The following is a 14,529-nucleotide window of genomic DNA, read 5'->3' on the forward strand; positions in this document are numbered from 1 at the left end:
TTTATTGGCGTACATGTAAAGTATGTATTTCAGCACGACATGGCGGTGACCAAAAGCAGTTGTGTTTAATACCTCAATATCTCCACTTCCACAAACACAGGATGTGCTGGATATTATGAGGATTTCTCCACAGAAATGCCTCCTGCTTTAATATCCCGGTGCACAATAAAAGACGAACCCTCCTCTCTTCAAAACCACCTCTTCCTGCCGCTTATTACTAACAGACATCAGCATGACAGAGCAATATGGAAGCAGACTGTACTCTTAAGAATATGGATGAAAAGGGTTTGATGTATTTATGAGTTGATAGAAATACTACAAAAAAAACATGTTTAAAAGTGTACTTTGATATATTTCTTGTCTTTAGACTGAAAAAAAGCCTCCTCCCCGTCCAAAAATAAAAGTCAAAACTGAGAAGTGCATGAAAAAATAGTTCAGATTTTTTATTTTAATTTTTTTTTTACATGTTTTTTTTTTTTTTTTTTAACTGAAATGTTCTTTGGAGGTAACCAAAAAAGTTTTTTTTTCTGTTGCAAAAATAAATAAATAATAATAATAAAAAAACTTTTAAGACTGCAAAAAAGAAAAAAAATATGGGGTGGTTTTCAAATTTAAATGTGCGAGCTCTCAGTTTTCCAGGCTTGAAAAAAGAAAAAAAGCCAGAGGTGGTGCGATGACTTTTGCAATGTAAATTACTCATAAAAGGTGTCAGAAGTGAACCGGAGGGTGTAATCTATACCCATCTCACTGTTATGGCGGCTAAGAAGAGCCTTTGCTAGGGTAGACAGCAGTAACCTACAGCAAGGGTGGAGTGAAACAGGCCTGCAATGTTGTTGTTTTTTTGCATTAAAGCAGAGTTTCTGATTTCTCAATACAAGTAAAATCACAGTTTTTGTTTTGGGAAGCAATCTGCATCAACATGAATTATTGCAAAAAATCCTATTTTAAAAGTATCTAAAAATGTTCAATTTGTTATTAAATCTTTTATTTTCTTTTAATTTATAAATGCAGCGAATGTTCATGTATGGGTTATATAATAAATGGCGTATTTCATCAGTATTACAGGTAATACTGACTGCTTTATGTGCACATGCGTCAGAGCTTGAAGGCAAACAAACAGCAGGCTATCATAAGCATTTTATCGATATTTTTTTTACACAGTTGGCATTAAAAAGGTATAGATATGTTATCTGACTAACATCTAGCAGCTAAATGTGTGTGGAAAAATATTCACAGGCTTTTTTCTTTATAAACCGTGTGGATGTGAATGCGTCTGAGTGTTTTGATTGGCTAAAGTAGATGTCTAGAACATCTAGTGTTCACGTCTAGAACGCGCTGTTTCCGGCAATCTTCCTTCAGCATTCACACAGCGCAGCTTTCTGGCAAATTATCGGTGATGTTACAACTTCTCTTTCCGGAAAATAGCCGGAACAAATTTAATGGTATTTTCAAAAACTGCGTTCACATCTTACCAGCAATTTCAGGAAAGAGCTGTATGTGTGAAAGGGGCTAATGTTTATTTATTTGGGGGGGGCGGGGTAAAAGGTGACTGATGCAAGCTGCTGCTCCACACAGCGACAGAGAAGGCTTGGCAGAGCGAAAAATACTTTACTGCATTACTATTTTTGTTACATAAAGTTTTGTATCTGAACTAGGTTCCAGAGGCAGTTTATAAACTTGTAGCGTATTTAAAGCAGAGTTTGATCGGTATATTATTCCATTATGCTGCATTATTGACACCTGCAATCTGTTGCTCTCTGTTTACGTAAGTTAGCTCTGTTAGCGCGGTAATTAAGACAATAGACTGTTGACAGAGTAACGTTAACGTTCGGTTATAAAGGTTAAAATGATGCTTGTGTAGTTGTGTCGAATTGTATGCACCTATAGGAGTTTTATGGTACGTTTAAATTACTGTCATTTGCAGACAGCAAGATATATGCTAAGCTAGTTAACCTTAGCATAGCTTCCCGAAAAAAAACTTGCTCCAGTTCTTTGTGGAAGAATTTTACAGTCAGTGGTGCAGCAGATAAAACAGTGATACTGTATGTAATGTGTGCAAAAGTATATCTTAAGTATATATATATATATATATATATTAAAAAATATCGCAATATATATCCCAGGGGAAAAAAATATCGCAATGTCAATTTTTTCCAATATCGTGCAGCCCTAATAGAAACCTATGTTTAGAATTTTAAAATGCATGGCACTGCGTTGCGCGACGCTGAGCATCGCCGAGCGGCGCTTCTGGTGTGCGACCTGCAGGCAAGTTTGTTATTTTATTTCCAATGGAGGGACAATCAATATTAGTGGGCGGGGGGACCACACTTCTACGTCAAGTTGTGGTCGTTTTAAAAGCCGGTCCAGTTGGTTCACTGTTTTCATGTTGTTAAATTGAAAAAAAAAAAAAAGGACTGGTGTGTTTATATCACCCCAATATGACGGTCTATACACTATACCTACACACGTCTGTCCAAACAGTGTGGAAAGTAGATTTTTCACCATAGGTGCCCTTTAAATTATTCTTTATAAACTGTTTGCAACTAGTTGCCTTAAAAAAATTGTAAATCCAATGAATCTTTTTTGTGTGTGTGTGAAAAAATGTATGTTTGTTATATTTTAAAATATATTAAAATAAAGTTATTTGATTGTAATATTGTTTTCACAATATAAATGTTGCTTTGTAGATGAAGTAAATGCTATTTATGTGAGCAAGAATCGTCCATGATATGGGAATATTGAATTTTTGTAATTGAAAAAAAGTGGAAGTAAATAGAAAAAGCTATTGGGCAACATCTCAGCGTAGTGGTGCTTATGAAAGTCATCTCTGGAGGCGCTTTGTTGCAGCACCAAACCACATTTATGCACGTCCGACAACCTTCATTCCTGCCATTATTCCATGAATAGTTTCTATAAATATTTATTGTTCTTGGCATGAAGGCATGACTGTCTGTGTTCTGCTGGTGTCGCTGGGCAGCTGTGGGACTGGTAGACTGGCACTGCCCTGCTCCATCACACCCTGAAGATGAATGATATGTAGAAAGATACCTCTTTTTTTGTATTTTAGTCTTACTTTTGTGGTAGTAGGTTGGGTTAACCTGGTTATTTTATCTTGACCATGTAGAATACTGTTCAAATGTTTGGGTTCAATTTCATTATTTATTTTTAAAATGTTTTAAATAAGGATGTTTTAAATTCAGTTCAATTCACCTTTATTTGCATAGCGCTTTTACAACGTAGATTGTGTCAAAGCAGCTTAACATGGAAGTTCTAGTAAATGAGACAGTGTCAGTTGAAGTTCAGTTCAGTTTAGTTCAGTTCAGTGTGGTTTAATTTTCACTGCTGAGAGTCCAAACACTGAAGAGCGAATCCATCCATACACACACACACACACACATATATATATATATATATATATATATATATATATATATATATATATATATATATATATATATATATATTGGCAAGAGAAGAAATGGTCATGCCCAACTGAGCCTGGTTTCTCTCAAGATTTTTTTCCTCTACTTTTGTCAATTGGTAAAGTTTGTTCTCACCACTGGCTTGCTTGGTTTACTAAACTAAACTGAACTTCAACTCTGAAAACTGTACTGACAGTTTCAATTTACTAGCACCATTCTATGTGAAGCTGCTTTGACACAATCTACATTGTAAAAGTGCTATAGAAATAAAGATGAATTGAATTGGTTCATGTGTAATTTAGACATTTCTAAGAAAATACTGTGTTAATTTTAAAATGCTCGTTTCGATTATCGGGTTGCTATATGCAATAAAACTAAATCTTTAAAATATTTTTATGTTCATTCAGTACGAAGAAGTTGCTTATCAGATACCATGTTTTTTTTTATTAAATTGTGAAAGCACTTCATGTTCAAATGGGCCAGGTTGCATTTTTAACTTATAAAAAACTGGGATATTTCTTTAAAACTAATGAATATCCAAACATTTCAAAAAATCACAAATGTTTTTTTTTTGTGAAGAGTGCAGACTTTTCACTTTGTGTGAAACCTAATAATCGACACTGAAGATTTTATCAAGACCATGCGTTTAATATGCATTACTTAGATAATAAACCTTACCATTTTTCTGGAGTGCAGTAAGTGCACTATTCTGTGCTTCTGAATGGCTGTATTTAAGTTCCGTCTGGTTATCGGCGCCAATAGCCTAGTGGTTAGTGCATCGACACATAGTATCCAGGTGCTCGCGGCGACCCTAGTTCGATTCCTTTGCTAATCCTTCCTCTATCTCTGCTCACAATTTCCTGTCTGTCAATCTCCACTGTCCAATCAATAAAGGTGAAAAGCCCTAAAAATATATATATAATAATTTCCGTCTGATGCAAACAGCCAAATTGCTTATCACTGCGTATCGCCATGTAGCGTGTTGTTGGACACGTGGTTACAATGTAACCTGCTCACCTAAAGTTTACGTTTGTAATATTAATATAATTTGCTAATTAATAACCACCTCAAGTGGAACTCTGAATCTGCGTCTCATTTTTGGAGTCTGCTACTGTCCACCAGAGGTCGCATTTCAGTCACGGACAAATACTTTGAGAGCCTTCGAGACTGAATGAATGATATATGCTGCTTTCCACCAAGTCAACCCAGGGTGCTGAAATATAATTGGCTAAACTAGCATTGGGTGTTTTAAATGACCAAAACAAAGACCGACCTTCCAGCATGTAGTGTAATTAAAGAAGAATATCTGACTTCAGCATTGTTTTTCAGATAAACAAGAATGTTTCTTAATATCTGCAAACATATTATGATATTTTTATGCTTTAGAAGAGTCAAACACTAACATAAAGCACCTTTAAACCTGCTGTAAACAATCATTTATGTATGGTCGCTTTAGAGAAACTTTGGTAGCTAAACTTCTATGAGCAATAAGCACAAGCACAAGGATGTCAGTCTTTGACACAGCATATATTTCAACTTAACATACATTCATATGAAATATAGTCCTCTTCAGTGTATAAGTCTTTACAAACCTATGTTTCTTTTAAAAAGCATACTGGATAGCGAGTCTTACTATAGAAAAGCGTGGAGTTATGGTATCGTACATAAATAAATTCAGTCTCTGGGTCTGACTAATGGAGCAGGGAATGCTGGGGGATTTGTTTATTTGTGGTATGTGCGTCTGGAGAGGAAAAGTGCTAGAGTCATCGTGCACAGAATCCACGGTCCAAGCACCCCCGAGCGGGTAAACAATTTACGCTATGTCAGTTTTGCAGCCAGATGCATCGATAGCTAGTTCTTATTTCCGAAAAAAGCTCCCTTTTGAACAATATCTCCACTCCGTCCCATTCGGAGTTGCTTCGCATCCCTACCGAAAGCAGGGCTCAGTTTAATACTCGTTCGTACGTCAATTCTCGAATTCAAGCAGCATCACAGGAACAGCCACGAGTTCGATATATTTTCAGTTCAACGTCTATCAAGCAGCATTAATGAAGAAAAGACTGAAAACGTTGACTTTTCTCCGCGTTCATGTGCCCTTGATTCCCAATGGTGCGCGTCACATTAACAAAAAACAGATTCACTCTCAATTCCATTGCAATAAGTTAAAAAATAGATATATAAAAAAATATAAAGAGAGCAAATTGAAACAGAATGCATGGAGAGAAAAATACTCTCAGTTGGGACTCTTGGCTATACACTCGCCCCTATAATTTAAAGTCTCATGTATGACATGTTCCTCTTATCGTTGAAATGTCTCTGCGTTCCCTATGGGTGGGCGTGGTCAGGGATCACCGACACGTGTGCATCTCCACCATCTTGCGACACTGTTTGCATTTGACGTAGCAGCACCAGTGGAACTTGCAGCTGCAGCGGTCCACCACCTCCACCTCCTCCGTGTGGAAACCGCGACCGCAGCACATCAGCTCGCAGCCGTCGATGGCCTTGGAGGTCTTGTTGCAGAATCGGCCCGCCGTGCCCATTATACCGGGCGTTCTGGGGTCATGCTCGCAGAAGTCTGGACTCGGGTCCAGGTAGACCAGATCTTCGTCTGTGTGCGGCTTGAATTGTGAGTTTCGGGGCACCAGGACTTTGGTGGTGCCCACTTTGCGCAGCTCCACTTCTGTGGCACCGTCGAATTTCTCCTTTATGACGTTGCCCACTTTGCGGAAAGGCGGCATCGCTTTCCAGCAGGTCTTGACTTCGCAGGAGCCTGAAACGCCGTGGCATTTGCACTCCACTCTCATGTGGTTGAGAATCGCCTGAGAGAGGGGAAAAAAAAAGATGTTTAGAAACATCAGAGTTTACACTCTAAAAAAGGTTCTTTGGGCTTTTAATTGGTTTGTAATCATTGGAGAACCAATTTAAGAGTGTTTTCACACCTAGACCTTTGTTTGAGAAACTGGTGTGTTTGCCCTGTTACCTCAGTTTGTTTGGGCATATGTGAAACCTGCAGTCGTACTCTGATCAACACCAAAACAATCAGTCTAAGGGACATCTTGGAATGACGTGGTCTCGGCTTGGTAGAAACGAACTTAAGAGCGGATCGGTTGTAGCGAGAAAACAATATGATCCAATGAACTAACAAACCAGGTTATATCACAGTGTATTATGGATGTGTCATAGGCATATGTTTGGCTATAAGAAGAGGGAATAATGAGTAGGGTGAATGTCATACCTACCGGTTGAAGTGGATTTTATTTTGAATACGAAAGTGAAAGCACACTGTCTAATTTACAGTATATATCAACTTTTTGGTTAACTCAGCTTCTGATATAGAATCGATATTTATTTTACAACCCTTGACAATTGAAATGAGGCTATGTATGCGAAATTCGCATAGATATGGGTGCTCCGATTTCCCCCACAGTCCGAAAACGTACACTATACATGAATTAAATAAGCTAAATCAGCCGTAGTGTATGTGTGTGAATGCAAGAGTGTATGGGCGTTTCCCAGTGTTGGGTTGTGGTTGGAAGGGCATTCGCTGCGTAAAATAATCTGGATAAGTTGGCGGTTCATTCCGCTGTGGCAACCCCTGATTAATAAGGGGACTAAGCGGAAAATAAAATAAATGGATGAATGAATGAAGCTGAGCAGAACCAATGTGAGGAGAGTTTACTGGCATGTGACTTGTTTTAGCTCTTTTGGTCCGTTTAGAAACTTTGCCATGAACCGCACCAAGAACAAAAATAAACATTGTAACAATTTTAATCCCTGTTTTGGAACAAAACAATTAATCTACAGGTGTGAAAGCACGCTAAGTGATATATAGAACCTGTAATGGTGTCCAGTAGTTCTTTGGGTGGTTAAAAGAACATTTAACTTTTATGGAAATAGACAAATTTACAAATACCTCTCCTGAGGAGCACATTTAGCTTCGCATAAATCCCGAATCAGTTACATCTGTCTTAAACAAAAACAAACAAAAGACTTTCAATAATTTTCCTTTTTAAAACTTGACTCTTCTTGAATGATGTTATAAAGCACCTGAAAATAGTCCCCAGCTAGATAACAGCGATGCGTAATACCGTTGCGCCTGCTGCAGCCATAGTACGGCAGCAAAGTTAATTATTTAATAGGCCAGAAAGAGAGGTTACTTTTCTGTCTGTCTTAGTGCACAATGTAGAAGAGAAGTCAAGCTTAAAATAGGAAAATTACGATACTTTTTTTTTTTTTTTTGGATCAAGATGCAAACGGTCTAATCTGATACAATTATCTATGCTAAGCTAAGGTAAAACTGTTCCCGCCAGACACACAGATCAACTGAATGGATTCAAATAGGGTAAAACCAACACAATCTTATGGCAAGGCGTAACTTTTTGATTTAGTGGCTAATTTGTATGAATTCGTATGATCTAATTCGTACAATTTAGTATGATTTGCTCATCCCCCAATGACTGTTGGTTTTGGGGGTGTGGTTGGGTGCCACGCCTCCTTTTTAAACTCATACAATTTTGTATGACTGAACTCTAATGAATTCGTATGAATTAGCCACTCAACTGATAAAACTTAATATACTTATGTTTTTTCATGAGATCATGCAGGGTAAAACTCAACTGTTTAACTCTAGGAGAGCTGTATAATGATCCATTTTTAAGTGGAGCATTTCTTTAAGGTGCAATATATAGCACTGTAAACACTAAAACAAATTAAATAGCAATTAGATAGCTAATAGATAGCACTTCCCCTATGATTACAAGGCAACAAAGCATTTTTAGTGCTACAAAGCACCTACAGTAGTCAACATTGGAAGTGGATCATCACCGTTCATCAAAGTAGTCACGTATTTTGATGGTCCGTTTGTTGAATTTAAGTTACATTGCATCTAAATGCCAATTAATTCTCATTAGATTATGAGTAAACTGTTAGGTTGGGGTTAGTGTAAGTTGACATGTACTTGCAAAGTTTCTTATAGTCAGTTTAATGTTTGTTAAAGGAGCAGTATCAACAGATATTAATCAGACAGTCTACTAATACTCAAATGGACCATCAAAATAACGTGTTACCAAAAGTTGTCCTAAATCTTTTGGAAAACACCCATTCTTGTCCTAAGACAATTTTGGAAAACATTTTTGGTTCACTTCAAGTCAAATGTTGACTACTGTATAGTGCTTTACAGAACTTTAACCACTCTCCAAAAACACAGGAGGACAATTACAGGTTCTTTATAGGTTCCATGTTGCACTTAAAGTGATTAAAGCAGCTCAGTTTAGCACCGCTTTTTTTTCTTCTGTTTTTTTAAATAAAGAGTTTAGTAACAGCCATGTTTGAAATGTTTCTTACTTTTCTTCCTGCTTCATTGTTATGAAGGTTCATTAGGGCTCTGTTGGATGACTGTCCTTTACTCCGTTCCCTGATGTCCACGAAGGATTGGGAGAAAGCAACCCCATATGCAATGTTATCTGAGCATCCTGACCACTGGAAACCTGGTGAGATAAAGACGGTCAAGGTTGAAGTTATGTTTGAAACTATTGGTTTGGAATGGATTGGCAAATTCATTTCCAGGTTAGAGACAACAAATTCTCGACTCGCTCATTACTCTGTTTGAAAATATTTCTATCAATAAGTAATTTGAACTTATGCTTTTATATTAGTTTAAATTATTGAAGTAAAACATTTTTTAAAGATTTAATGATCATTTTTAATTTTTTAAGTTATTAAAAAATCATTTTCTTTTGTGTTTCCTTTGTGTTTAAACCAAGCGGCAACCTCCCGCTCTCCCTCAGGAAGCCAATACGGAAGTAACTAAAACTGCAATTCATGCGAAATTCCGCTAGTCCTGGCCGCTCCTGGCTCCAAAACAGAGCAAATTTCAATTGAGCCCACTGTTAGAATGGCCAACTTTACAGCAGAAAAAAAGGTGTTTACAGCCTGGTACAAAAAAAGATTTTGGTTAATACAGCTAATATTACCCTTCATGACAACTGTGAGGGGGGGTGAATTTTTTTATAACTCATCCGTTTCCTTTATATTATGTTATATTAAGTTTGCATAATTAAGGGCGTGGCCACTTGAGTGACAGCTTGGTCTCGTTGGTCACTGTCACGTCACCTCAGCTGAATCCTGCAGATTAGCCACTGAACTCTGCATATTTATCGTATTTCTGTGTTGTTTTATGTGGCTTTACACAGTCAACTGCCTTTTGGACTTGTTTCCCACAATTATTAGATGGCATGGCATGCTGAGGGCACTTTATTGTGCTCACAAACCATTCACGTGGCCTCCGTTTCCCATGTGGGTAAAGTTATATACCTATATACCATCTCTGTACATGTATTTGTTTTATTTAAGATCATTTATCGTTTATATTTATATTCAGAGCTGTAATGCACTTCAGAATCTGTCAGATTGATTAGCTGTAGGCTCTAGAACAGTCATCTGAAGCGTTGTCATACAGTGTTATGCTGGATTTTATCAATAGTCTTACAGTAACTAACACAGACTATATCTGAAGTGTTTGTAAGTAATTCGCGTTTTCCTCCTGTTGAAAAACGTCATAAGAACAATGTTTAGTGGCTCAATGTATTACAGCAGTGTTTTTAAAAGTCTAAACACTTTATTGATATAGTATACAACCAAGCACAAGTGGTCAGAATACAAACGAGTCACAGGTGATAAAGTATTAAGCGTTTCTCCCAAAGTAAAGTGTGTCTGAACCAGGTCCAAGCTAAATGCTAGCAGGTGTCTGTAGCTCCGCTCACTCTCCGCCTCTTTGCCCTTGTTTGGTATCCCGCCATGGGTTTGATGACGCGTGACCAAAATGGCAACGGTTGGCCGCGCCTACTTGTGGCTTCTTTTGCGCTCATCAGAAACCTATGGGTGACGTCACGGATACTACGTCCATATATTTTACAGTCTATGGTTTAAACATGCGAATGCCTAATAAACTATGTCAGATTATATTTTTGGGTGAACGGTCTCTATAAAGCAGAAGATATCTATAAGAAGAACCAAATATGAAAAAAAACCTGAAGCTTTTTGTTTAAGTGTAGTAATGTTAGAATATAAAATAGTCTGTCTGCCTTTTTTTCCAGGTAGATAGGGCATCATTTTGAACCATTATTATTTTAAATATCAGTCATTACAACTGTTGTACAAATGAAGCGCACAAACCTTCTGGACTGACTCCGTGAACATTACGGTCACATCCACACTTGTCCAGCTCTCCACTGCTGCAGGCTCTGGTCACTGCAAATGCTACGCTAGCTGCGGATATGGCATATACAAATGCAGCTTCCCTCGTACCTGTGACAGAAATACATCACCGTTAAACTTCCACAGGGCAGAGATGGCTAATATCTATTTCAAGGGGTCCTATTGTGCGACTCCTGGGTTTTTCACAATTTAAATTTAAAACCTAAACCCAACGAATACCTTAACTATTAATAAACAGCTCATTAGTAGTTTATTCAGCTAATAGTGTTCATTACTGGTGTGTTAATACCATCAATTGTGACCTAAACTAAAATGTAACTTAATATATGTGTCTCTAAATGCAAATGAGCTGCTGGTTCCTTTATTCTGGCCATTTCAGTTACTCTAGCCACAATAACCCAAAAAACTGCATGCATTTTAAAATCTAGTCAGTTTAAACTGCTTTTTTTATGAGCACACAGATGCGAAAATCACACCAAGTCAGTTTATATATATATATGGAAGTTTTTTCTAACAAAAATTTTAATGAAAATTCAAATGCCTAAAAAGATCAATTAAATGATCAAATAATAAATGCATTCTCATTGCTATCAAATGTATTTGATATTTAATTTTCATGAACAATTCAGTAAAATCCTGTAATAATTAAATGCTCAAACTATAAATCAAACAGAGGAACCAGTTTCTGATTACACACACACAGCTGGAAGCTCATGATGGACTGATCACAAGGACTATAAAGACACCTCATTCACACAGACTCTTTGCTGAGTCTTGTTCTTTCCTGTGAAGCATTACAAAGCATTTTCCCTGTTTGTCCTGCCATGTTTTGATCCTTGTCTTGTTTAAGCTTATTGTTGTTTTGCTTCCTGTCCTGTTTCTAATTCTACTAACCTTGTGTGACCACTTTCCCAAACACAGGAACGCTCTCCAGCGTGGAGCAGTTCCATCGGCGGTTGCGGAACTGATACTGGCACTCGTCGATGGCGAGCTGAGCTCCTCTGCGCACCGCATCCATCACCTCCACATTACGTTTACAGATCTGAACCTGCCTCTGGATGAGTCCTCGCAGCTTCTCACACGTCTCCTCATCAGAGATGCTCCCCACCGACGACAGCTTGGCCAGGTATCTAAGGACAAACACGACATAGACTATCATTAAGAGGCTTTTGGGGAACACTTTAGAATAATTGTCTATTAGTTATGGGGCACCTATTTTACCCCTTTTACAAGATTTAAGGTAAGTCTTTTGTGTCTCCAGAATGTGTATGTAAAGTTTTAGCTCAAAACACCCATCAGATTATTTATTAAATCTTTATGAATATTGGAATTTTCAGCTCTGACCACATCATAGCTGTTTTTGTTGCCTGTGCCTTTAATGCAAATGTGAGTGTCCGTTAAGATTTGGCTGCATCAGATAAACAGCACAGTGACAAACATAAAGGAAGCAGATTTCACATAACATTTGTGAGAAATACTACAATAAGAACTTTACCAATGATTATTTGATGTATTTGTTGTGGAGTTAATTCAAGCCTTTCTGCAATGATAAGTCGCACACAATGTCGTTACAACCCCCGATAGAAATAAAGTGGGCTTCCCCAAAGGCAACAGTATAGTTCAAACACTTAGCCCTTTATTAATCCCGGGTCGCCACAGTGGAATGAACCACCAACTTATCCAGCATATGTTTTATATAGCGGATGCCCTTCCAACTACAACCCATCACTTGAGAAATATCCATACATACTCATTCAAACACATACACTACGGACAATTTAGCCCACCCAATACAACTATTACTATTACCACATGTTTTTGGGCTTGTGGGGGAAACCGGAGCACCCGGAGGAAACCCACGCCAACACGGGGAGAACATGCATCCCCACACAGAAATGCCAACTGACCCAGCCAGGGCTTGAATCAGCGACCTTCTTGCTTGGAGGCAATTGTGCTACACACTGTGCCACCGTGCTGCCCCTATTCCTATCCATTCTATTCTATTCCACTATATGCTGTATCATTCTATTCTATTCTATTTTATTCTATTCTATTTTATTCTATTCTTTTCTATTCTATGCTGTATAATTCTATTCTATTCCATTATATGCTGTATCATTCTATTCTATTCTATTCCATTCTATGCTGTATCATTCTATTCTATTCCAATATATTCTATTCTTTTCTATTCTATTCTATTCTTTTCTATTCTATTCTATGCTGTATAATTCTATTCTATTCCACTATATGCTGTATCATTCTATTCTATTCTATTCTATTCTATTCTATTCTATTCTATTCTATTCTATTCTATTCTATGCTGTATCATTCTATTCTATTATCTTCCAATATATGCTGTATCATTCTATTCTATTCTATTCTATTCCATTCTATGCTGTATCATTCTATTCTATTCCAATATATTCTATTCTTTTCTATTCTATTCTATTCTATTCTATTCTATTCTATGCTGTATCATTCTATTCTCTTCCAATATATGCTGTATCATTCTATTCTATTATATTTCACTATATGCTGTATCATTCTTTTCTTTTCTATTCCATTATATGCTGTATCATTCTATTCTTCCATTCTTTATTTCATTATAATTCTTTCACAACTCTCTCTCTCTCTCTCTCTCTCTTTCTCTCTCTCTCCACCCTCTCTCTCTCTCTCTCTCTCTCTCTTTCTCATTTTTTTTTGATTAAACACTCTAATTGGGTTGTTATGGTTTCCATTAACCTTAACCCTGACCTATACATCGCTCTTCTAATTCAGTGACCCACCATGGGTTTCTCATCGGCCCTATAGCACAATAAACAGCTGTAACATAAACAGTATGGTCTTGCTGTGTGCTCGGCAGATGAGGTAATGCTGATTTTAAAAGAGGTGGATAGGAACTATCTTCACCCATCACCTCCAGGGCCACGAGGTCGGGGCAACACCATCACTTTAAAGAGCTCCATCTCTTCAAGCCACCTTATAAAAATAGTCCTATACAACAACACGGCGCTCAGGTTTTCATCCGAACACACCGAGCTTGCTCTCATTATCATCAAGAACGGTTACAGATCAAAGTTGTGGATGTTTAAGTTCCGGCTGATGCATTTCGGGAGTTGCGTGCAGGTGATGTTTGCAAAGGCGTCACGCATGGTTGTTTTGCCTTTATTTGTTTCTAAGGATCTTTTGGTGTGGTGATGACTAATTGGAAAGCAGGCCCAAATGTAAAGTCCCAAGAGTGGCTTTAAAGGTACAGTTGTGTAAATATTCAAGGTTGCCAGATCTTGCGGTTGATTGATTCGGATTGTAGCTCAAGGGTTATCATCAAAATCAGCACAGATCAAGAAATGCTCATCATATAATTGCGAGTAAATATACTTAAGAATGAGGGTTGTTTGTGCAGCAGTGCCACAGAAGAGACCTTTCGACTTAAAAGAAGCACAATATATTGTCAATATTGCAACGTGTGCATCCGTAGTAGTCAAGATATATGCAACGTTGAGTTTGGAATATAGTTGATTATATAGTTAATTATAGTTAATGAAGAAGAGTGTAATTATAATCGGGTGAAAGTTTATTATCTGAATGTGTTTTTAACCCCTTAACTGTTGCCCAAACTTTTTGAACATAGGTGTAACGGATGATGCTGGACAACAGACATGCAAATCCACATGCAGTTAATTAAAAAGAGAAGTCATGCAGGCAATGGTCAAAAACAGGAGCAAACTGTAGCATGAAGATAATCCAAAATATGTGGTTGAAAAACAGGCAAATGGTCAGGCTGGGCGGCAAAGAATCAAAATGGTAAACAAGACACGGATCAAAACACTGCAAGTCAAACAGGAAAAATACTTTATGTTCGCTAGGTGAAAACAAGACTCAGCAATGTATG

The 14,529-nt window shown here is 37.5% G+C and overlaps 1 protein-coding gene across 2 annotated transcripts in view; it reads right to left on the reverse strand.

Moving 5' to 3' along the window:
* Positions 1 to 4,930: 4,930 nt before the first annotated feature.
* wnt4 (wingless-type MMTV integration site family, member 4) overlaps positions 4,931 to 14,529 on the reverse strand; it is a 35,072-nt gene continuing 25,473 nt past the window's right edge. The window contains 4 exon segments of one of the 2 annotated variants that reach the window (NM_001040387.1): positions 4,931 to 6,241; positions 8,766 to 8,908; positions 10,596 to 10,727; positions 11,532 to 11,767. In NM_001040387.1, the coding sequence (NP_001035477.1) occupies positions 5,771 to 6,241; positions 8,766 to 8,908; positions 10,596 to 10,727; positions 11,532 to 11,767 (982 nt within the window). In that variant the 3' untranslated portion in view covers positions 4,931 to 5,770. 2 annotated transcript variants of the gene reach the window in all.

Source organism: Danio rerio, chromosome 11 (assembly GCF_049306965.1).
Source record: "Danio rerio strain Tuebingen ecotype United States chromosome 11, GRCz12tu, whole genome shotgun sequence".
In the NCBI taxonomy this organism is placed as follows: domain Eukaryota; kingdom Metazoa; phylum Chordata; class Actinopteri; order Cypriniformes; family Danionidae; genus Danio; species Danio rerio.